The sequence below is a fragment of the Gorilla gorilla genome, chromosome 4 (assembly GCF_029281585.2).
Source record: "Gorilla gorilla gorilla isolate KB3781 chromosome 4, NHGRI_mGorGor1-v2.1_pri, whole genome shotgun sequence".
Lineage (NCBI taxonomy): Eukaryota > Metazoa > Chordata > Mammalia > Primates > Hominidae > Gorilla > Gorilla gorilla.
In genome coordinates, this window is record NC_073228.2 from 16,839,713 (window position 1) to 16,864,427 (window position 24,715).

The window sequence follows — 24,715 nt, forward strand, 5'->3', positions numbered from 1 at the left end:
TGCGGGGATTTCTCCCCACCAGCAAGCAAGCAAGCAGTTCTGCAGTGGATACCAGCTAGGTGTCCTCCAATTTCTTTTTTTTTTAAGACAGTGTCTCAGTCTGTCGCCCAGGCTGAAGTGCAGTGGCACAATCTGCTCACTGCAACCTCTGCCTTCTGGGTTCCAGCGATTCTCCTGCCTCACCCTCCCGAGTAGCTAGGACTACAGGCATGTGCCACCACACCCAGCTAATTTTTGTATTTTTAGTAGAGACAGGGTTTATGCCATGTTGCCCAGGCTGGTGTCGAACTCCTGACCTCAAGTAATCTGCCCACCTCGACTTCCCAAAGTGCTGGGATTATAGGCATGAGCCACCTCACCTGGCCCTCCAATTCAGTTCTGACAATCAGTTACCTGGAGATAGCTTCGATTCCACAAGTTGAGGGCTCAGCCCCCAAGACTGCTTCCCCTTGAGATAACTCGCAAGTCTGGGCCTCCAAAATGTCTCCGTATCTATGAGTCATATGCATGTTGACTTGAGCCCCTCTTAGACTGGTTTGTCAGGCTTTTTTTTTTTTTTTTTTTTCTGAGATGGAGTCTCGCTCTGTCACCCAGGCTGGACTGCAGTGGCATGATCTCGGCTCACTGCAACCTCTGTCTCCCGGGTTCAAGCAATTCTCCTGCCTTGGCCTCCTGAGTAGCTGGGATTTGTAGGCATGTCCCACCATGCCCGGCTAATTTTTGTATTTTTAGTAGAGATGGGGTTTCACCATGTTGGTCAGGCTGGTCTCGAACTCCTGACTTTGTGATCCACCTGCCTCGGCCTCCCAAAATGCTGGGATTACAGGCATGAGCCACTGCACCCGGCCCTGTCAGGTTTTTTTGTGTGTGTGATGCTTCTATTACATGTTTTGTTTGTTTGTTTGTTTGAGACGGAGTCTCGCTGTGGCCCAGGCTGGAGTGCAGTGGCGTGGTCTTGGCTCACTGTAATCTCCGCCTCCCGGGTTCATGCCATTCTCCTACCTCAGCCTCCCGAGTAGCTGGGACTACAGTCACCCACCACCACGCCCAGCTAATTTTTTTTTTTGTATTTTTAGTAGAGACAGGGTTTCACCGTGTTAGCCAGGATGGTCCCGATCTCCTGACCTCATGATCCGCCCGCCTCGGCCTCCCAAAGTGCTGGGATTACAGGCGTGAGCCACCGTGCCCAGCCTCTGTTACATATATTTGGAAGCAGTGGGTTCATCAGATGGGGAACAACGGCGAGATGGGCCACTTAAATCTGTGTTTATAATTTTGGCTCTCCCCTCCCCCCACAGGGACTCCCTCTGTCACCCAGGCTGGAGTGCAGTGGCAGGATGAAGGCTGTGTAGCCTCAATTTCCTGAGCTCAAGGGTTCCTCCCACCTAAGGCTCATGAGTAGCTAGGACCACAGGCATGCGCCACCATACCCAGCTTATTGATTTGTTTATTGTAGAGACAGGGTCTCCCTATGTTGCTCAGGGTGGTCTTGAACTCCTGGGCTCAAGCTGTCTCCCACCTGAGCCTCCCAAAGTGCTGGGATTACCAGCCTGAGCCAGGGCGCCTGGCTTTATAGTTTGTAGGCAAATAGATTTGAGTGGAGTCAGGAAGTTTCATGACATCCACAAAAAGAAGAGTCAACAAAATGTATCAGTTCAGCATGTTCTTTTTTTTTTTGAGAAGATTTGTTCTTGCTGCCCAGGCTGGAGGGCAATGGCATGATCTCGGCTCACCGCAACCTCTGCCTCCTGGGTTCAAGAGATTCTCCTGCCTCAGCCTCCCGGGTAGCTGGGATTACAAGCATGTGCCACCACGCTAATTTTGTATTTTTAGTAGCGACAGGATTTCTCCATGTTGGTCAGGCTGGTCTTGAACTCCCGACCTCAGATGATCCGCCCGCCACGGCCTCCCAAAGTGCTGGGATTATAGGCGTGAGCCACCGCACCTGGCCCTGTTCAGCATTTTCTAGACGGGAGTAGGTAAGCGATGTCAGTTCCACATAAAGTCCTGAGGACAGTCCCGATTACCTGTGCTTGATCAAAATCATCTTTCCGGGGGAAACCACACTTGAAGCTCCCATGTTTCTAGCCAACTCTAGTGTGAATTAGTCTCTTAACGAGCTAGCCTTACACAAACCAGTTAACAGATTCATTTCACTTTGTAGTCCTCGAGGGATTGTTCCTGCTCCACTGCACAGACGAAAGCAATCCACTGAGACCACGGTACTGCGGTAAAAGACTTTGGCCAGGTGCGGTGGCTCAAGCCTATAATCCCAACACTTTGGGAGGCCAAGGCAGGCAGATCACTTGAGGTCAGGAGTTTGAGACCAGCCTGACCAACATGGCGAAACCCCGTCTCTACTAAAACTACAAAAATTAGCCAGGTGTGGTGGCGGGTGCCTGTAATCCCAGCTACTCGGGAGGCTGAAGCAAGAGATTCGGTTGAACCCGGGAAGCGGAAGCTGCAGTGAGCCGAGATCCCGCCGCCACTGCACCGCAGCCTGGGCGACAGAGCCAGACTCCGTCTCAAAACAAAAAAAAAAAAGAAAAAAAATGTGGAGCTAGCCCCACAGGTTTAGGACCCTTGACTCCTCGTTAGATGCTTCCCAGTATTTCAGAGCATCCCTTTGTTGGGCCCCCGGAAGGTCGGTCCCCTACTAGTAACGTGGGGTGAACGGGGGTACGTCTGCCGTAAAGTGGGAGGCGGCTGATGGGGACAAAGGCTGGGTCCCGAAGAAGCGCAGGGTCAGAAAAGTGACCCCCAAAGCCGTCCCTGCACCCGAACCCTAGGAAGGCCTCGCGCAACCGCAGGGCCATCGGCACTGGTTTACGACCTGGGCGGGGCGGCCCGGAGGCTCTATGCAAATCAGCCCGGCGGGCTCCGGAAGCAGCGCTCCCTCCACTTCCGGCGCTTCCGGCCGAGCCCGCGACCCCTAGACCCCGAGAGCCCGCGCCCCCTAGGCCTCGAGAGCCCGCAGCTCCGGCCCGGCGGCGATGGCGCGGAACGTGCGCGTGCTGGTGGACATGGACGGCGTCCTGGCCGACTTCGAGGCCGGCCTCCTGCGGGGCTTCCGCCGCCGCTTCCCTGAGGAGCCGCACGTGCCGCTGGAGCAGCGCCGCGGCTTCCTGGCCCGCGAGCAGTACCGCGCCCTGCGGCCCGACCTGGCGGTAGGGGGCGCGGGGTCCCCACCCGGGCAGGGCCCGCTCGCTCCGTTCCGGGGGTCTCCCCCTTCTCTGTGAAGGGCGCAGAGCTCTCACCCTGGAACCCGCGGGCAGCGCACCCTGGGGAGAAGCCTTTGGGCGCGTGCCCCTGACCGACGCCCCCTCCGCCCCTCTGAGCTCGGGCCCGGAGCCCCCAGGAGCCTCCCTGCGGGTCCTCGCGGGAACGGGAAGCCGGGACCCAGAACTCTTGTCTTTCAGGATAAAGTGGCCAGTGTGTACGAAGCCCCGGGCTTTTTCCTGGACCTGGAGCCCATCCCGGGAGCCTTGGACGCTGTGCGGGAGATGAACGACCTACCGGAGTAAGGAGAGTGGGGGGGCGGGCGGAGTCCTGGGCGGGCTCCTGGCTCCCGGCGGTAACCGCGTCCTTCTCCGCAGCACGCAGGTCTTCATCTGCACCAGCCCCCTGCTGAAGTACCACCACTGTGTGGGTGAGAAGGTGTGGCTGCCCCGCCCCTACTCCGCACGTGGAGCTGCCTAAATCCTGATTTTAAAAAGAAACCACCAGAAACCCAGAAGGTGGGGGTGGGGGGCTCTCAAGGGCTTAGACGCAACTCCCTATCCCTGAATTCCGGCTTCCATCAGGCCCTACTCACAGACTGTGTCTTCTACACAGTACCGCTGGGTGGAGCAGCACCTGGGGCCCCAGTTCGTAGAACGAATTATCCTGACAAGGGACAAGACGGTGGTCTTGGGGGACCTGCTCATTGATGACAAGGACACAATTCGAGGTTGGACCCGTTATCCTTGGCAGCCTCCAGGCCTCTGGCCTGCCCGGATTAGGGAGAGGGAGTAATAATACCCATGACAGATGGCAGCGCGCTGTCTTTCCTGTCCTAGGCCAGGAGGAGACCCCAAGCTGGGAGCACATCTTGTTCACCTGCTGCCACAATCGGCACCTGGTCCTGCCCCCGACGAGGAGACGGCTGCTCTCCTGGAGTGACAACTGGAGGGAGATCTTAGATAGCAAGCGAGGAGCTGCGCAGCGAGAATGAGCGGGGATGCCGCGGGCAGCAGCTGGAGCTGAAGGAAGGGCAGGCCCACAGGGGCCACCGCAGAGCCGAGTCGGGGCGGCATCGTGCTGGTGCCTCTGGCCCCGTGGAGTGGAGCAGGCAGATACCGTTAAGCGCTGTGCTACCGGGCCCCAGGCCCAGCCACCCGGTACCTCCCGAGAGGCTGTCCCTGGACCCTGGCTGGCATGGAAATACAGTGGGAAAACCAGTCGGGACCTTTAATAAAAGACCTTGGCTTTCTAGTCTTCTAGGACCCTTTATTTGGGAACATAAAGGGACAGGCTCCCTGAGCGGGTGCTGATGAACCCTTCCCTCCCCTCTGAGTCCAGTGGTCCCCTAATCTGCCCCATTTCCATGCCCACGTGGGTACCATTCTTGTAGCACCTGCCATTCCTGGGCCATCTAAGGGGTCAGCCTTGAGGGGTACACAAGAGGCAAGGACCCCCATTTTCCCTGAGCTCCACCTTTCCATCAGATCCCACGCTCCTTCTGTTGACCAGGGGGCACCATGGACATGGAGCCACATCCTTTACGTTGCCGTCTCTTCCTGACTCCCTTGAGCAACACTCTCACTGCGTCCCTGATGCCCTCGTGAGATACACTTCTGGGGTAGGGCTCCCCATCATTGAGTGACAGCAGAGGAGGGCCGAAGCTTTCAGCCGGGGCCATGGCGTGGCGAGTGGGGGAGGAGGGCCGAAGCTTTCAGTTGGGGCCATGGGGTGGCAAGGGGAGAAGATGCAGTTACCAGGGCTGGTGCCTCTATTCCGACGTATCATCACCTGCATGGCCTTGTGCTTGATGCCCGATGGCCACATTAAGTCCCTGGGCTGTCACTCAAGGGCAGGGACCACATCTTCATCTTGGAGTTATGGTGCCTAACAGCAGGGCTGGGTGGACAGTCAATGCTGGGCCACAGGTTATCCAGGTTGGCATCCACCAGGCCCAAATGCCCAGCTTGGAGAGCCCCTGGGGGAGGCATCCATCCTCCAGAGCCCTGGAGGGGGCACCACATCTTCCCAGGGTGAGATCCTTTCACCACGAGGCATCTCATTCCTATCCCTGAAAACTACTCCAGACACTTCTGTTAAGGGATAATCCCTGATTTCCTGCAGCGAAGGCAGCTCTCCTAAGCCTCAGGCCCAGCTCCTGAGAACACTGTCCTGCAAAGCCTCTGGGTCCAGGCACTTGGCCGCTTCTTACACCAGGGCCTGAGCCTGGTGGTGGTGGCACCAGATGTAGGGTTGAGAGTGCCAGCCTATGAACGCAGCTCCAGTTTTATCTTCTCCGTGTCTCCGGAGTCTGGCTTCCTCACTCCCAGTGGCGTTTCATCAGTGTAAATGCCTGTCCTGCTGAAAGAACCCGCCTTTCAGATGGCTGAAAAGGCACCAATGGGGCAGTATGTGCTCCCCCTGTTCCCTGCGTCCACATCAGGACCGTGGTCTCCAGCAGTAGGGGTGCCACGGTCTCGCAGTCTCCATGGATCAGCGCTGCTGTGGGGCCACGCTCCTCGGCAGTGGGATACCCAGGGCAGAGTGCGCCTGCCGGCTGCGGGCCTCGACCACCTGGTGGGGGGAGCAGAAGTCCTCCAGGAAGATCTGCGCCAGGTTCCGGAGCCTGGCGCTGGCCGAGAGGGAGAAGCGAAGCATGCACTGCACCACGGGCGTGGCGGTCAGCTCTGGGAGAAAGCTGCGGCCCGGCGGGCTCAGGTGCATGAGCGTGGTGATGGCAGACAGCACCGTCTCCTCGTTGGGGCTGGATAGGCAGTTGATGATGAGTGGGACACCTCCTGCCTGCAGGATGTGCTCCTTGTTGGCCCTGTCTGGGCACAGGTTGCACAGGCCTCCTGTGGGAGAGCAAGGAAGGGTCTGGATGCTGTAGCCCCGGGCCTCCTCCCACCTCCCCTGCCCGTGAGCCCCAGGTAGGGGCCCAGGCTGTTGAGAAGCTGGCCCCAGCACAAGGCATCCAAAGCCCATTCCGGCTCCTGCCTTCTCAAGGTTCCAGAAAGGCCTGCCTGCCTGCTCCAGCCTGCCACAGCCCAGCCTTCCAGAAGTGGGCACAAATCCCTTTCCCTCTCGGTTCAGCAAGTTCAATGGCTGATATGCTTTTTTTTTTTTCCCTTTCTTAAATGTAAAAACCTAAAACAAGGCCGGCCCAGGCACGGTGGTTCACGCCTGTAATCCCAGCACTTTGGAAGGCTGAAGTGAGTGGATCACCTGAGGTCAGGAGTTCAAGACCAGCCTGGCCAACATGGTGAAACTGTCTCTACTAAAAATACAAAAATTAGCCGGGCATGGTGGCAGGTGCCTGTAATCCCAGCTACTTGTGAGGCTGAGGCAGGAGAATTGCTTGAACCTGGGACTCGGAGGTTGCAGTGAGCCGAGATTGCACCACTGCACTCCAGCCTGGGCAACAGAGCTAGACTCTGTCTCAAAAATAAATAAATAAATAAATAAATAAAAAACCAAAACTCTGTAATGTATCATCACCTTAGAACAGTTTATAAAAGTTATAAAAATATAAGATGATGGTTTCATGGGTATATACTTATGCCAAAATTTATCAAATTGTACCCTTTACATATGTAGTTTATTATGTCCATCATATAGCAATAAAACTGTTAAAATACTAGAATGGGCTGGGCACAGTGGCTCACACCTGTAATTCCAGTGCTTTGGCAGGCCAAGGCAGGAGGATCCCTTGAGCCCAGGAATTCAAGACCAGCCTTGGCGACACAGCAAAACTCTGTCTCTACCAAAACACACAAAATTAGCCAGGCATGGTGGTACACGCCTGTAGTCCCAGCTACTTGAGAGGCTGAGGTGGGAGGACTGCTTGGGCCCACGAAGTGGAGCTGCAGTAAGCCATGATCGCACCACTGCACTCCAGCCTGGGCGACAGAGTGAGACCCTGTCTCAAAAACAAACAAATGGCTGGGAGCAGTGGCTCACGCCTATAATCCCAGCACTTTGGGAGGCCGAGGTGGGTGGATCACCCTGAGGTCAGGAGTTCCAGACCAGCCTGGCCAACATGGTGAAACCCTGTCTCTACTAAAAATACAAAAATTAGCTGGGCCTGTGGCACATGCTTGTAATCCCAGCTACTTGGGAGGCTGAGGCAGAATAGCTTGAACCCGGTAGGTGGAGGTTGCTGAGATGGCACCACTGCATTCCAGCCTGGGCAACAGAGCAAATACTACGTCTCAATGTTAGGCGGCTGACCTAACATTTGTTTTTCATTCTACAATTTGAAATATGTGAATACATGTAAGTATTTAGTAAAAATGGGATACTCTGCTTGCTGCTTGGTCAGTTTTCCAAGATGGGGTGGGGTCTCCCTATGTTGTCCAGTCTGGTCTTGAACTTCCGGCTTTAAGCCATCCTTCTGCCTCAGCCTCCCTGGGAGTTAAGACTGACTCCAGGCATGCACCACTGTGCATGGCTTATGCCAGCTTTTTTTTTTTGAGACAGAGTTTTGCCCTGTTGCCCAGGCTAGAGTGCAGTGGCGTGATCGCAGCTCACTGCAACCTCCGCCTCCCGGGTTCAAGTGATTCTCCTGCCTCAGCCTCCCAAGTAGCTGGGATAACTGGCATGTGCCACCATGCCCGGCTAAATTTTTATATTTTTAGTAGAGACGGGGTTTCACCATGTTGGCCAGGCTGGTCTCGAACTCCTGACCTCAGGTGTTCCACCCACCTCGGCCTCCCAAAGTGCTGGGATTACAGGCATGAGCCACTGTGCCCTGCCCAGCTTTTTTCATTTACCAATATATTGTGATTAGCGGGGCATGGTTGAGCACGCCTATAGTCCCAGCTACTAGGGAGGCTTAGGCAGGAGAGTCGCTTGAACCCAGGAGGCTGAGGTTGCAATGAGCGGAGATTGCACCATTGCACTCCAGCCTGAGCAAACGAGTGAAACTCCATCTCAAAAAAAAAAACCAAAAAGACAATGTATTGTGAACATCTTTCCATGCCAATAAATTCACATTCATGGCTATGCAGTGATTGTAGATTAATGGTAAGGAGTGTACCATTTGACAGATGTAGTGTAATTAAGAGATTAGAGCATTTTAATGTTATTTCCATGTCACCGTTACTAGGATTCTGGGGGAAAACAGAAAAGGCAACAGTGACAGATCAGTGGTTCTGGATCAAAGAACTCACGTGCTCAGGTAATGTGGCTGGAATCCCACTCCCATTCCCTCAAGTCAGGCCCCCTCAATGTAATGACCTCTTAGCCTTGGGGACAGATGCTACCTTGTTTTGGAGGTCACTCTGCTCAGCACTGGCTGCTCCCTGCGGGAAGATGACTTCCTGTGCATCCTGAGCTTCCTGTCATCACGGTACCCCTCCCTTTGGTTCCTGCTCAGTGGAGGAAGCCACCTCTCAGCTCATTTGCGAAACATGCCCAGTGTCCTGAGTGACCAACCGTGAAGGCCACAGCTCTACCCACTTCCCCTGTTTTTCTGGAAACTAACAAAGAGAAGACTTACCTGAACCTGAAACCCAACTAAAACATCTTCCCCAGCCAGAGGGACAGGTGCCCATGGTGCCCCTGCCAAGGACCCTCCTCCACTGACTGGGGCAGGAGTCTGCCAAGGTTTCACTCTGCTGCCTGCTCCCAAGCAGCACCTGGGTCAGGCTGGTCCTGCTTTGAGGGAACCTTTTATTTATTTATTTATTTATTTATTTATTTATTTATTTATTTATTTATTTTTATTGACCATTCTTGGGTGTTTCTCACAGAGGGGAATTTGGCAGGGTCATAGGACAATAGTGGAGGGAAGGTCAGCAGATAAACAAGTGAACAAAGGTCTCTGGTTTTCCTAGGCAGAGGGCCCTGCGGCCTTCCGCAGTGTTTGTGTCCCTGGGTACTTGAGATTAGGGAGTGGTGATGACTCTTAAGGAGCATGCTGCCTTCAAGCATCTGTTTAACAAAGCACATCTTGCACCACCCTTAATCCATTTAACCCTGAGTGGACACAGCACATGTTTCAGAGAGCACAGGGTTGTCACAGATCAACAGGATCCCAAGGCAGAAGAATTTTTCTTAGTACAGAACAAAATGAAAAGTCTCCCATGTCTACCTCTTTCTACACAGACCCGGCAACCATCCGATTTCTCAATCTTTTCCCCACCTTTCCCCCCTTTCTATTCCACAAAACCGCCATTGTCATCATGGCCCGTTCTCAATGAGCTGTTGGGTACACCTCCCAGACGGGGTGGTGGCCGGGCAGAGGGGCTCCTCACTTCCCAGTAGGGGCGGCCGGGCAGAGGCGCCCCTCACCTCCCGGACGGGGCAGCTGGCCGGGCGGGGGGCTGACCCCCCCACCTCCCTCCTGGACGGGGCGGCTGGCCAGGCGGGGGGCTGACCCCCCCACCTCCCTCCTGGACGGGGCGGCTGGCCGGGCAGAGGGGCTCCTCACTTGAGGGAACCTTTTTTGTTTTGAGATGGAGTTTCACTCTTTCACCCAGGCTGGAGCGAAGTGGCGCGATCTCGGCTCACTGCAACCTCCGCCCCCCAGGTTCAAGTGATTCTCTTGCCTCAGCCTCCCAAGTAGCTGGGATTACAGGTTCATGCCACCACGCCTGGCTTTTTTTTTTGTATTTTTAGTAGAGACAGGGTTTTGCTATGTTAGCCAGGCTGGTCTTAAACTCTTGACCTCAGGTGATCCACCCATCTTGGCCTCCCAAAGTGTAGGATTATGGGCGTGAGCCACCGTGCCCGGCTGGGGGAACATTATTAAAGGATCCCACTGCATGTGGAGTAAATTCCAGATGTCCGTGTGCTCCTTACCCCTGAGCCGTCCTGTCTGTTCTTCCCTCTCCCTGGCACTCATTGCAGTCACCAACCTCAGTCTATCCCTGAGACCTTTCAGCCCCCAGTTGTCACACGCTGACACCCTCTTGCTGGTAACAAGCCCTCCACTGCTCTCCTTCCAAGTGGCGTCTTCCCTGGGATACCCGACTAGGCGCTCTACCATGTCAGGGCAGCCCTTCATCACCTGGTCCTTTAAGCACTGACCCGGGGGGGAAAGGGTTCAAAGAACCACAGATGGTCAGGGGGCTGGACAGTGTGGCTCCCTGACATCCTGCCCACCCTGGACTTCTGTAGTTCTTAGATCTGGGCTGCAGCTCACAGGCAGGACACATCTGAGGGAGGGAAGGAGCTCTTTGGCCTCTCTGGAGTCCTGAGAAAGAGGAGCAGCAGCAGAGGGCAAGCAGGCCCTGACTGAGTGCCTCTCCCCATGGGGCCCTTGGAGCCTCCCTTGCCAGTCCCACTTCAGCACTTGCTAAAGCACAGGGTGGCCCCTAGCGTGGCTGTGGCATTCTGTAGGCTGCCTTCTGTCCTTGCTCTGTCCCTTCCACCAGGAGCTATAAGGCAGGGCTCAAGTTCCTGGAACTGTGGACACTTCACTGAGCACGCACTGGACTCATGACTGAACCCTAGAAACAAGTGCTAACATCACCCCCATTTCCATGGGAGAAGTCGAGGCTATGAGAGACTGAGTGAGCTGCCCAAAACGCTAAAGAGATGGGAGCCTTCTGCCCCTCGGCCCTCCCATGGGAAATGGCGGCCCTCTGGAAGCAGTAAGGACAAGAATCTGGCCTTGGGCAGATGCCAGGCTCAGTCTGGAGCAGGGGCGGTGGAAGTGCTGTGGTCGGACTCTTCTGCTCAGACACACCCGCGCATGTCTCCTGAGCTGACGGGAGCAGCCTTCCTGTGCACACTGGACTGCGGGTGGGGTGATGGGATTTCTCTCTGTGTAAAGTGTGATCAGATGAAGCCTGAGTCACTGCCTGGCAGCTGAGTCATCACCACACCCAGGTGTGCCTGGGGAGGGCACTGCCACCCAGACTGTGGAAAACCAGAGGGTGGGGGCAGGAGGAGGCCTCAGGAGAGCCACCCTCTCCCTCCCTCCCCACACAGAGGCCTAGGAGTCTCCAAGGATGGACCGGGTGCCTGCCAGAGCTCACCAGCTGCTTGGACCCTCTCCACAGTGGCAGGGAACTCCTGAAGCTCCTCTGCCTGGCGGGTAGTGTCCCTTAGAGATGAAGAAGGGGGTGAGGGCCAGAAAAGAAAAGGGCACAGAGTTTCAGGGCAGGAAGTCTGAGCTGGAGCAGAAAGATGAGCCAAGATGGCGCCAGAGGACCCGCAAGAGACCACAGCAACAGCTGCTTTGAGCTTCTCCCTGGGTCTACCTGTGTGAACCTGCCCTGAAGAACTGAGAAGGGCCATGGAAAAACAGCAACGTGGAAACTGGGAGCTTCCTAGAATGCTTGGTAATAGCCAGATGGCTGAATTATGGTACATGCCTATGATGAAACAGTATACAGTACTTTTTTTTTTGAGTATGAGCCTCGCTCTTGTCACCCACGCTGGTGTGCAGTGGCACGATCTCGGCTCACTGCAACCTCCGCCTCCCGGGTTCAAGCGATTCTCCTGCCTCAGCCTCCTAAATAGCTGGGATTACAGGCATGCACCACCACGCCCAGCTAATTTTGTATTTTTAGTAGAGACGGGGGTTTCACCATGTTGGCCAGGCTAATCTCGAACTCCTGACCTCGTGCCTTGGCCTCCCAAAGTACTGGGATGACAGGCGTAAGCCACTGTGTCTGGCGATATTTACAGTTCTTAAAAATAATGTCTTCAGGCCGAGGCGGGCGGATCACAAAATTAGGAGATCAAGACCGTCCTGGCTAACACGGTGAAACTCCCTCTCTACTGAAAATACAAAAAATTAGCCGGGCACAGTGGTGGGCGCCTGTAGTCCCAGCTACTTGGGAGGCTGAGGCAGGAGAATGGCGTGAACCCGGGAGGTGGAGCTTGAAGTGAGCAGAGATTGCACTGCTGCACTCTAGCCTGGGCGACAGAGCGAAACTCGGTCTCAAAAAAAAAAAAAAAAAATGTCTTCAAAGGCCAGGTGTGGTGGCTCATGCCTGTCATCCCAGCACTTTGGGAGGCCGAGGCGGGTGGATCACAAGGTCAGGAGTTCAAGACCAGCCTAGCCAACATAGTGAAACCCCGTCTCTACTAAGTAAAAAAAAAAAAAAAAAAAATTTGCTGGGCCTGATGGTGTGTCCCTGTAGTCCCAGCTACTTGGGAGGCTGAGGCAAGAGAATTGCTTGAACTCGGGAGGTGGAGGTTGCAGTGAGCTGAGATCGTGCCACTGCAATCCAGCTTGGGTGACAGAGTGAGACTTCACCTCAAAAATTAAAAAAAAAAAAAAAAAAGTCTCCAAAGAATAATTCATGTTAGAAAATGCCTGTAATTTAAGATGAAGGAGGGAAGAAGGACACCAGATTGTACATACAATAAGATAGGCCCGCTAAGACGCCACCTCCTCTAAGAGCTTTCTGTGAGCACCTAACCTGCCCCCACCACGCCCCCCTCACCAGGCTTTGCTTCTTTCCTTCACACTTACTGACATTACAGTAGTTATTTGTCAAAATGTTTATTGGCTGTTGCTCCACTAAACTATAAACTCCGTGAGAATGGGGACTCTGCCTGGTCTCATTCTCTATCAGCAGCCTCGCATTAGCAGGTGTTTAATAAATAGGAAAACGTTATCTCTACAGACATTCTTTTAAAAATTAAAAAAGCCAGGGCCAGGCGCAGTGGCTCACTCCTGTAATCCCAGCACTTTGGGTGGTGAGGCAGGAGGATCACCTGAGGTCAAGAGTTCAAGACTAGCCTGGCCAACATGGTGAAACCCCGTCTCTACTAAAAATACAAAAAATTAGCTGGGCGTGGTGGCACACGCCCGTAGTCCCAGCTACTTGAGAAGCTAAGGCAGGAGAATCGCTTGAACCCAGGAGGCGGAGGTTGCGGTGAGCCGAGATCACTCCACTGCACTCCAGCCTGGGCAACAAGAGTGAAACCCCGTCAAAAATAATAATAATAATAATAATTTTAAAAGATATTATTCTTTTTTGTTTTTGTTTTCAGACGGAGTTTTGCTCTGTCGCCCAGGCTGGAGTGCAGTGGCGCAATCTCGGCTCACTTCATCCTCCACCTCCGGGGTTCTCTGCCTCAGCCTCCCGAGTAGCTGGGATTACAGGCGCCCGTCAACATGCCCGACTAATTTCCTTTTGTATTTTTAGTAGAGATGGGGTTTCACCATCTTGGCCTGGCTTATCTTGAACTCCTGACCCTGTGATCCGCCTGCCTCGGCCTCCCAAAGTGCTGGGATTACAGGCCTGAGCCACCGCACCCGGCCACCATACTGCAGTCTTAAAAATTGTTATAAAACAGAAAGGAGAACAAGTTCCGACTTCCTGATGAACATGCTCTGCACAAGACAGAGAGAAAACAAGAAGCAAGGGCAGGGCCTTCCAGACACCAGGACACACAGGAACTCTACACGAGAACCCTGGGGGAGGCAAAAGAGGAAACCCCACATGAAAGCAAGATGAGAAAGCCGGAGACTCAGGGAGGTCAGGTGGGTGACCTCAGCTCACACGCCATGTTGGGCACTGGTGCAGGGAGGGACAACCTGGACTATGACGGGAAGGTTGAAGGATGGTCCCAGGGATTAAATGAGGTGATGCTGGCCGGGAGTGGGTGCTCATGCCTGTAATCCCAGCACTTTGGGAGGCCGAGGGTGGATCACCTGAGGTCAGGAGTTCAAGACCACCCTGGCCAACATGGCAAAACTCCATCTCTACTAAAAATACAAAAATTAGCTGGGCATGGTGGCACTCACCTGTAGTCCCAGCTACTTGGGAGGCTGAGGCAGGAGAATGGCTTGAACTTGGGAGGCGGAGGTTGCAATGAGCCCAGATCATGCCACTGCACTCCAGCCTGGTCAACAGGGTGAGACTCCATCTCAAAAACAAAACAAAACGAGGTGATGCTTCTGACAAGTGCTTAGCTGGCACCTGGCACCTGGTGGCTGGGCAGGCCCTCGGCAAGGGCAGCTCAAAATACAGCTACATCTGGGGACTCGCCCATGCTGAGCTGAAGCAGCCCAGGGTCAAAGTCTTCACAGCAGGCTGGGCATGGTGGCTCACGCCTGTAATCCTAGCACTTTGAGAGGCCGAGGCAGGCAGATCACAAGGTCAGGAGATCGAGACCATCCTGGCTAACACAGTGAAACCCTGTCTCTCCTAAAAAAAAAAAATACAAAAAAAATTAGCTGGGCGTGGTGGCGGGCGCCTGTAGTCCCAGCTGCTGGGGAGGCTGAGGCAGGAGAATGGCGTGAACCTGGGAGGCGGAGCTTGCAGTGAGCCAAGATCGCGCCACTGCACCCCAGCCTGGGTGACATGGTGAGACTCCGTCTCAAAAAAAAAAAAAAAAAAAAAAAAAAAAAAAACTGTATTACAGGGTATTTTCAGAAGTCTCACCTCCATTCTGGTCCCTTCTACCTTGTTCCCTGCCTCGTACTAACCCATTTCCTTATTACACTTTCGTGTCTTGCCAGCGTGAGTGCATACACAGAGGTGTGTTCATCTCCACCCTGCCTTCTCACACAAAGGGTAGCTTACTCTATGTACTGTCTGTCCTTCAGACTTGAAATTGAAGGAGCCATTTTCAAGACACTAAAGGAAAACCCAAGAACAAATAATCCCCTGTGAATATACATATATATATATATATATATATATATATTTTTTTTTTGGAGACAAAGTCTCACTCTTGTCCCACCAGGCTGGAGTGTGACGGTGTGATCCTGGCTCACTGCAACCTCTGCCTCCCGGGTTCAAGCGATTCTCCTGCCACAGCCCCCCGAGTAGCTGAGATTACAGACGCCCGCCACCATGCCCGGCTAATTTTTTGTATTTTTAGTAGAGACGAGTTTTCACCATCTTGGCCAGGCTGATCTAGAGCTCCTGACCTCAGGTGATCCACCTGCCTCGGCCTCCCAAAGTGCTGGGATTACAGGCATGAGCCACCCTGCCTGGCCTCTTCCTTTGTTCTTTGTCTCTACCGCACCTTGCTGTCTCTGCCACATCCCTGAGTGAGTTCTGGTGGGAAGTAATTTCTGCTGCGACTGGTAGTGCCCACAGTCCGGGGCCACAGTGTACCAGTGTCATAGAGGAACTGCCACTGGGGCTGGGTGCAGTGGCTCATGCCTGTAATCCTAGCACTTTGGGAGGCTGGGGTCAGAGGATCACTTGAGCCCAGGAGTTTGAGGCCAGAACAAGGGACTAGAGTCTGAGCCTGGTGCCAGCTGGGTTCCTGGGGCACGGAATTTGGATCCTGGATGACAGGGGCGAAGTCCTGGCTCCAGTTATCACTAACAGCGGGAGCCCCAGGCAGTGGACTTGCCCTCACTTGGTGGTGGGGGTTCCTGATATGTACAAAGGGGTTAGAACCATCGGCCTTGCCGTTCATGACTGATTCAGAGGCCTCGTGGACAGGGCTGGTTCAGGTGGGCGTGTGGCGAGCACATGGTGAGCACTGGGCGGGCATCCAGGAGAGGCAGCTTTTATCCCAACAGCACCCAAACAGGAGCCCTGGACCCTGGGCAGAAAAGGCAGCCAGAAGCACAGGAAAGGGTCAATAAACTAGTTCTACAATTGCTCTAAATGGGCAAATCCACAAGAGGCCACGAAAGAGGCCAGAGACTTGAAAACCCGTGCGTGTTCTCCGCGGTCGCTGTAGCCGGATCCTTCCTCATGGCTGTGGCGGTGCCGACGGCGGGCAACTGAGAGGAAGCCACAGGAGAAAGAGACCGCCACACAGAGACGACGATGAGTGAGGCCAGGCCCCTGTTGGCGAGTGGTTGCTGCCACTGTAGTTCCACTGCCACCGCTGATGGGAACACTTGAGGCCAGACTGAAGCCCTGGCTGACATGGAGAGAGAGCAGGGGCTTCTCTAGGGGCCTGCAGGCCCCCAAGCATGGAAATAAAGGAAAATCTTGCGTCCCTTCATGAAATTCCAGGCACCTAGCTAGCCCTGAGAAGCAAATGAGCAACTTGATAAGCAAGAAGGTAATAGTTAGCTTAAAACAATAGCCAAGGAAGTCAGAATCAGGGGATGTCTGGTTTCCCCATAGAAACTAAAGATAACTTTTTTTTTTTTTTTTGAGACAGTCTTGCTTTGTCGCCCATGCTGGAGTGCAGTGGCACGATCTTGGCTCACTGTAACCTCTGCCTGCCTCCTGGGTTCAAGCGATTCCCCTGCCTCAGCTTCCAGAGTAGCTGGGATTACAGGCTCCTGCCACCACACCCAGCTAGATTTTGTATTTTTAGAGACGGGGTTTCACCATGTTGGCCAGGCTGGTCTTGAACTCCTGAGCTCAAGGGATCCACCCGCCTCAGCCTCCCAAAGTGCTGGGATTACAGGTGTGAGCCACCACGCCCGGCCTAAAGATGACATCTTAATATCTGTCCTTGAGTTGCTTTTCAGAAATCTGGACCCTCAACAAACAGTTCCCCTGGCACTGAGACCTCAGATAAGGGGAACTGAAAACTACACTCTGACCACTCTTTAGACTCCCTGAGGGGCCTGGAGGACATGCCCACAGGTTATAGCTAACATTCTTTTTTGCTGATGCCAAATTTGTAGACAAAGCTTCACCTCCTTAACCACTCACAAATCAGAAAATCTTTGAAGCCACCTATGATCTGTGCCCCATCCCTTGGAGATATCCTGCCTTCTTAGGCCAAACCAATATATAGCCTCCCGGTGTTGATTTAAAGCTTTGTCTGTAACCTCTGCCTCCTGCCTTTGAACACCCTTACCCATAAGCCATCTGGGAATTTGGGTCTTAAGCATGAGCTGCCGGATTCTTCTTGCTTGTCGCCCCACAATAAAGGCCTCACTTTTGGCTGGGCACAGTGGCTCACGCCTGTAATCCCAGCATTTGGGAGGCCGAGGCGGGTGGATCACCTGAGGTGAGGAGTTCGAGATCAGCCTGGCCAACATGTCGAAACCCCGTCTCTACTAAACATACAAAAATTAGCTGGGTGTGGTGGCGGGTGCTTGTAATCCCAGCTACTCAGGAGGCTGAGGCAGGAGAATTGCTTGAACCAGGTAGGCGGAGGTTGCAGTGAGACGAGATTGCACCATTGCACTCCAACCTGGGCAACGGAGTGAGACTCTGTCTCAAAAAAAACAAAAACAAAAACAAAAGCAAAGCCTCACTTTCTCACTGCAATTTTTGTCAGTAATTGGCCTTAGTGTGCAGGGTGAGCAAATCCATTTGTTTGGATAGCATCCAGCTTCCAGCCCTCAGAGAGGAGGCAGAAGTGCTGGGCCAAAGAGCAGACCTCACTCAGAGCTGCCACAGCAAAGCCAGCATGGAAGGGTACCTGTGAGTGTGGTGGCTGCAGGGACAGACGGAAGGAAGCCTGCATTCTCAGCCTGGCCTGCGACAGCCAGACGAGGGGCAGCTGTCTGCACCGCAGCTTCCTTATTGATAAAATGAGCAATTGGGAGTAAACTCCTTTCTCGCTTTCGCTCCACAATCCTAGGAATCGGAACTCCTCTAAGGGCAGGAAAAGGGCCAAGGGACTAGCTTGTAGACTCTGACTGCTTTGGGTTTAAGTCTCAGGTCTGGTACTCTTTATTTATTTATTTTGAGACAGAGTTTCACTCTTGTTGCCCAGGCTGGAGTGCAATGGTGTGATCTTGGCTCACCTCAACCTCCACCTCCTGGGTTCAAGCGATTCTCCTGCCTCAGCCTCCCGAGTAGCTGGGATTACAGGCGCGTGCCACCACACCCAGCTAATTGTATTTTTAGTAGAGATGGGGTTTCTCCATGTTGGTCAGGCTGGTCTCGAACTCCACACCTCCGGTGATCTGCCCACTTCGGCCTCCCAAAGTGCTGGGATTACAAGCGTCAGCCACCATGCCCGGCCTAGGTCTGGTACTCTTTAAACCTTTGGCCAGCCCACAGAACCTCCCTAAGCCTCAGAGTCCTGATTGGAAAGAAGGCGGTGTAAGCACATCTACTTTAGTACTATGTCCAACGCATAAGATGCAAGCGCCTGGCATGCAGTGGGTGCTCCCCAAGTGTGAGCTAATGCCATCCGTGATGGGGGCACAACAGCACCGGGCCTGCAGCCAGGCTCTCCCCACCTGACATTGCCTGGGCACCCTCTGGGAGGCTGAGGATCGGTGTTCCTGTCATTCCGTGATGTTTTTCCAGAAGGTAAGAATTCCTGGAGCAGATGAGTGATTCCCTTGATAGGACGTTATCCCATCCCGCACCTCACCTCTCTGGGACAAGGGGCGACAGCTCACCTTCAAAGGGTTTTGGGTATTTGTCTTTGGATGGCGACCAAGGGAATCCTATCTATGGCTGCAGACACTAACCCTAAAAGAGCACTGTGGTGTTTCATTTAATTCTCTCAACTGATGTGAAGCAGCTACTGGCACTGTCCCCATCTGACAGATGACTGGAGGAGAGAGAGCCCACACCCAGATGCCTGCCTAACCCCAGGGCCCAGCTCTCATCCAACTCACTGTGCTGCCTGCCAACAAGCAGATACTTGTTTTGTTTGTTTTTGTAGGGACAGGGTTTTGCTATGTTGCCCAGGCTGCTCTTGACCTCCTGGGGGCTCAAGCGATCCTCTTGCTTCAGCCTCCCAGAATGCTGGGATTACAGGTACGAACCACCCTGCTCAACCAAGCAGACATTGGTTTTGATTCCTTTTTTTTTTTTGGAGACAGAGTCTCGCTCTGTCACCCAGGCTGGAGTGCAGTGGCGTGATCTTGGCTCACTGCAACCTCTGTCTCCTGGTTCAAGCAACTCTTCTGCCTCAGCCTCCGAGTAGCTGGGACTACAGGTGTGCGCCACCACACCCAACTAATTTTTGTATTTTTAGTAGAGACGGGGTTTTGCCATGTTGGCCAGGCTGGTCTCGAACTCCTGACCTCAAGTGATCCACCCCCCCTTGGCCTCCCAAATGGGATTACAGGTGTGAGCCACCACACCCAGCTTGGTTTTGGTTCTGCGAGCCACAGCCATGGGCAATCTGACCCAGCTCTCCACTCTGCCAGTCCTTCCAGAACCAACTCTGCTCAGGGGTGTTGCACCAAGTCATGGCCAGGACTCCACACCTATTAAGTGAAGATCTCCTGCCTTTTCTTCCCCTTCTTTCCTCCTCCCTAGGCCAAAAGGCCTAAGCACTCAAACCATGCAGACAGAAGTAAGGCTGGCTCTGGCTCAGGGAGATCACAATCTCAGGGCTGCCACATCAGATAAAAGACTCAAAGCTCCAAAGCGCAGCACAGAGCCTTCTCCAGAAACAGCAGAATAAGTGCCTGTCGGGGGATCCCCAAGCAGAGACACTAAGAGAAAGGGAAACAATGGCAGTAAGAAAATACGCGGGGGCTCTCCTTCTCAGTCATGCATAATAAATACAAGAGAAATTTCGAGAAACTTCATTTGCAGAGGGTCCCACGGAGGGATTCGACGCTGAGAAAGCTACTGTGCTTGGGGCGGGGGGTCTTGCTGTGGCAGAAGAAGGAAGAGAAAAAAAGGAGGAAAAAAAATGGTTGGGAAAAGTAAAGCTGGTGATAATGATCCTAACAATTCTAAAACACCTGCACAGAGACACAGATGCACAGACACACTTCTGCTCCCACAACTGCCTGCGAGGCAGGCAAGGCGGGAGAGGAAACCACGCTCGGAGAAGGGACGGGACTCAGCTTCTAGGAATCAGCTGAGAAGTGGAGACGCTGGGACCACGGACTCCAGGACCCGGGCTCAGTCACCCACGCTGGGAAGCTGCCCAGGATGGCAAGAACCCAGCCCAGGCCCACGCCGCCCCCATAGCTCAGTGGACCCGGACCTCAGGGTGCCCCTGTCCTGGGAAAGTTGCTTCCTGACCCTGAGGAAACGCCAGCAGGAAAGACTCCACTTGGTAAACACTTTTGGTGGGGACTGCTGTGTGACTTCCGCCAATTTTTCTCCAGGGTCAGCAGCTTGATTTGGAGGAGCTCTATTGCCCCCTGGTGGAGATTTAGCCACATGCTTCTGCAGGGGCCACCGTCACCATTCAGACTGCAGCAGCTGTGGGGGCAGAGGCACGAAAAGGGACGGGACGGAGGACGTTTTAGAGACCAACTTTTTAGAATATTTGTTTGGCATAATAATCTTCTAGAGGAGCTGGCATCACTCGGGGACCTGGGCAACTAGGGCTCCTGCCCTGGCTTGGCTTTAGCAGGCCCCACTCTGGTCCTCTGTGGGGCAGTAAGTCCAGGGAGCTCACCCAAAGCCCACAGCCGTCCTTCCCCTGCACCTGGAGCTCCAGGCCCTAAACCTGCTCCCACGGCCGCATGGGCCTCTCTCTTGGATCCTGACTCCCAGGAGTGAATGTCACTGTTGGTGTGTGCACTTCCAAACCCAGGGAGTGGCCAAGGGGCAGCTGTCTGTGGGGGTGTGAATCTGTACACACATGTGCTGGAGCCCCCTCATGGAGAGAAGACCCTCATTTGTAGTCTAGCCCCAGGAATCTCCTCTCCTCTTTAGAGGAGACCTGGATGGTCTTTGAAAAATTTGAATCACACTTATAATAATGTATTTTTGCCGGGCGCGGTGGCTCATGCCTGTAATCCCAGCACTTTGGGAGGCTGAGGCGGGCGGATCACCTGAGGTCAGGAGTTTGAGACCAGCCTGGCCAACATGGTGAAACCCCGTCTCTACTAAAAACACAAAATTAGCCGGGCGTGGTGGCAGGCGCCTATAATCCCATACCCGGGAGGCTGAAGCAGGAGAATTGTTTGAACCCAGGAGGCAGAGGTTGCAGTGAGCTGAGATTGCACCACCGCATTCCAGCCTGGGCGACAGAGCAAGACTCCATCTCAAAAAATAAAATAAAATAAAATAAAATATAAAATAAAAAATGTGTTATTTGATCCTATCAAGACATTCAACCCAATTTCTGGATTATAGGAAATAAAGGGGATAAAGAAACCACAAAGAGGCAATGAGACAAACCGGAAGGGGGAATATTTGCATTCCTGGTTGGGGCCTTCCAAGAATCAGTGTTATGAAATGAGGGTCTGTTTAGGGTTACAAGGGATTTATTTCTTGGGGCCAGGAGTTCGAGACCAGTCTGGGCAACACAGTGAGATCCTGTCACAACAAAAAATAAAAAAAAAAAAAATTAGCTGGGCATGGTGGTGCACACCTGTAGTCACAGCTACTTGGGAGGCTAAGGCAGGAAGACTGCTTGAGCCCAGGAGTTCAAGTTTATGGTGAGCTATGATCACACCACTGCACTCCAGCCTAAGTGACAGAGTGAGACCCTATCTCAAAAAAAAAAAAAAAAGAAAAAGAGAATAAAAAGAGAGATTTAAGATAATTTATGTAGTGACTTCCTTCCAATGGGTATAATACGTAAAGAGGGGAAAGAAAGAGTAATTTTACAGTGGAGAAGCCTGACAAGACTTCAGCCAGGTGACTACGTGCGTGTTGGCCAGGCTGCAGTGCAGTGGCTATTCACAGGTGCAATCGTGCAATCACAGCACATGACAGCCTCAAATTCCTGGGCTCAAGCGACCCTCCTGAGTATCTGGGACTACAGGTGGGCACTGTGCATTGCTTGAAAAAGGAATTTTTGTTTGTTCTCAAAATTTTATTTGCTTCAAACTATTTCCCACGGCCTAGATCTAAGCTCCTGCAAGCTCTGGTGCCACTGAACTCTCTAAACTCTCTTCGTGCCATTCTCCACTTCACTGCAACGATCCTCCCACATCAGCCTTCCGTCTGGCTCCTTCCTGTTTTTAAGGCCTTTGCCCATGCTGTGTCCCGGCTAAAATGCCTTTCTCATGATGGCCAAAACTGAAGTAACCCCCACCTTCCACTGCTGTCTCTCATCACCCCATTTACTTCCTTCTGAGCATCATCTTTTTTGTTTGCTAACCACTTGTCCCCCCTACTAGAATGTAAGCTCCTGAGGGGCAAAGACCTTTCCCTAAGTTGTCCACCATACTCCAGCATTTACAGCAGTAGCTTGCATATACGGTACATGCGCAATAAGTATCTACCCAGGGAATAAGTCAATAGGTCTTAAGATCATAACAACGACAGAAGCCATAAGTTACAGACTGCAAGCCATCTCTGCTTCTCTTGATATGAAAACACTAAATATGAGTTATTTTTGTTTTTGAGACAGATTCTCGTTTTGTCACCCAGGCTGGAGTACAGTGGCCCAATCCCAGCTCACTGCAGCCTTGACCTCCCAGGCTTAAGCAATCCTCCCACCTCAGCCTCCTGAGTAGCTGTGACACCACGCCAGACTAATTTTTTTTTTTTTTTTTTTTTAAAGCAGAGATGGGGTTTTGCCATGTTGCCCAGGCTGGTCTTGAACTCCGGAACTCAAGTGATCTGCCTGCTTCGGCCTCCCAAAGTGCTGAGATTAAAGGTGTGAGCCACCTCACCCGCCTGAAATTGCTTTTTTTTTTTTGAGACAGAGTCTTGCTGTTGCCCAGGCTGGGGTGCGGTGGCGCCATCTTGGCTCACTACAACCTCTGCCTACCGGGTTCAAGCGATTCTCCTGCCTCAGCCTCCCAAGTAGCTGGGATTACAGGCGCCCACGACCATGCCCGGCTAATTTTTGTATTTTTAGTTAGAGATGGGGTTTCACCATGTTGGCCAGGCTGATCTCAAACTCCTGACCTCAGGTGATCCGCCCACCTCAGCCTCCCAAAGTGCTGGTGCTGGTATTACAGGTGTGTGCCACCGCGCCCAGCTACAAAACTGCTCTTTTTAAAACATATTTTTTTGAGACTTGGTCTCACTCTGTCGCCCAGGCTGGAGTGCAGTAGCACAATCTCAGCTCACTTCGGCCTCTGCCTCCCAGACTCAAGTAATACCTCCTACTTCAGCCTCCAGAGTAGCTGGGCCTACAGGTGCACACCACTGTGTGCGGCTTTTTTTTTTTTTTTTGAGACGGGGTCTCAATCTTGTCCCTGAGGCTGTAGTGCAGTGGCACGATCTCAGCTCACTGCAACATTCGCCTCCTGGGTTCAAGCTTCTCCTGCCTCAGGCTCGCTAGTAGCTGGGATTACAGGCACTCGCCACCACATCTAGCTAATTTTTGTACGAGACGGGGTTTCGCCATGTGGGCCAGGCTGGTCTCGAACTCATGACCTCAGGTGATCCGCCCGCCTTAGCTTCCCAAACTGCTGGGATTACAGGTGTGAGCCACCACGCCCGGCCCCAAGGACTCACTTCTAATTCACTTATCTCACCCTGGCCCACTTAGGCATCTAGGGAACGGGCCCCGCCCTTACCAATAGCAAACTCCACCAGGGTCTCATTCTCCTCCGACAGCGAATCGAGAAATAAATCCAGGACCTGCAGCTGCCGCAGATACTCGTAGTTGCTGGGGTCATAAGCGAAGTTGGCGAGGTTGGCGAGGACTTGCTCCTTGGCGTCTGCAACGGGAAAGCGGCACTGAAGCCAGCTCCGGGCGGCGGTCACAGCGGACCCTGCCACCTGATCGCACCGTGGCTCTCACCTTGGCTTTGGGTCTCCTGGAATTCCGTGACCAGCGCCTGCAGGTATCCCAGCCGCCCGACGTGGGGGTCCACCTTCGGCTTCTGGGCCATGGCCGCGGTGACGGAGGACCCCCAGGGACGGGCGGGAGGGTGGGAAAGGTGCAGGGGGAAAGCCGAGCGAGACCCTCACCCGCTCTCCACCTGTCTAGAGAGGGAAGACGGGGGTCGGCAGATGGGTTTCTTTCCTGGGTTCAGATTCTGCAGTAATTTGCAGCTGGAAATGGGATATGGGAGATGGGACGGGATCTCAGAATCCTGTAGGAGTTGCGTTTGAAAATCGAAATTGGGGCGCGGGAGACAGGGAACCGTCTGCGGGTTGGGGCTCGCGGAGGTGGCACTGGCGCACCGCCACCGGCTCCCGGGCTCGGTTCCGGGCTCCCGGCGGAAGCCGCGCTGTCCCTACCCCCAAAGGGGCGGGACGAGGCAGGCGAGGGGCGGGGCCGTCGCCGAACTCCTTGGCGCGCGTGCGCGGCACGCTTCTGGTTTTTCTGGATGCTGAAGCTCTTTAGCCTGTGCTGGAACAAGCAGCGAGCGGCTTCGCTGAGGCAGGTGCAGGCGTGGGTGGGTGTACTGCGAGGAGCAGCCTGGCCTCCCGTATCCCATGTCCAGCTGCAAATTACTGCAAAATCTGAATGCAAGAAAGAAACCCACTTGCCGCCCCCGCCAACAGATGGGCGGGTGAGGGCCTCGCTCGGCTTTCCCGCCCCACCTTTCCCACTCTCCCGCCGGTCCCCCGGGGTCCTCCGCCGTCCCGACATGGCCCAGAAGCCGAAAATGAGACACCCATGTCGGGTGGCTGGAATTCCGCGAGGAGCAACTCAGGAGCGCAGCAGAGTCTGGCAGCACCCATGTTGGAGGACGTCGAGGCAGAAGCACCTCCAGGGTCCCCACGGCTGGCGGGGGCGCGGCCCATCCTCCTTGACCAGGATGCCCTTTTGGAGCGCGGGCGTCAGCTCCTTACGCCCCCCATCAGTCCTTTGCCCCTTTTGCAAAAAGCCTAGCGACCCCGACCCGCCCTCCATCCCA

At 53.8% G+C, this 24,715-nt stretch overlaps 2 protein-coding genes across 6 annotated transcripts; one reads left to right on the forward strand and one right to left on the reverse strand.

Annotated features, from left to right (window-relative positions):
* Positions 1-2,666: 2,666 nt before the first annotated feature.
* Positions 2,667-4,473, forward strand: NT5C (5', 3'-nucleotidase, cytosolic). Its single transcript, XM_004040963.5, has 5 exons — positions 2,667-3,167; positions 3,420-3,520; positions 3,597-3,657; positions 3,835-3,949; positions 4,059-4,473. The coding sequence occupies exons 1-5, from the start codon at positions 2,994-2,996 to the stop codon at positions 4,211-4,213; spliced, it is 606 nt and encodes a 201-aa protein (XP_004041011.3). The 5' UTR covers positions 2,667-2,993; the 3' UTR covers positions 4,214-4,473.
* Positions 4,468-24,317, reverse strand: ARMC7 (armadillo repeat containing 7). 5 transcript variants are annotated; one of them, XM_055388997.2, is made up of 4 exons: positions 23,650-24,317; positions 23,423-23,566; positions 19,884-19,888; positions 14,528-19,630 (listed from the first exon to the last, which is right to left on the reverse strand). In XM_055388997.2, exons 1-4 carry the CDS (start codon positions 23,738-23,740, stop codon positions 19,565-19,567), a joined length of 306 nt encoding a protein of 101 aa, XP_055244972.1. In that variant the 5' UTR covers positions 23,741-24,317; the 3' UTR covers positions 14,528-19,564. The 5 variants fall into 5 exon arrangements, with proteins under 5 accessions (XP_055244968.1, XP_055244973.1, XP_055244972.1 ...); XM_055388993.2 differs by lacking the exons at positions 14,528-19,630; positions 19,884-19,888 and adding an exon at positions 4,468-6,074; XM_055388998.1 differs by lacking the exons at positions 14,528-19,630; positions 19,884-19,888 and adding an exon at positions 5,934-6,074 and having other exon boundaries at positions 23,487-23,566; positions 23,650-24,162.
* Between the last annotated feature and the right edge of the window lie 398 nt (positions 24,318-24,715).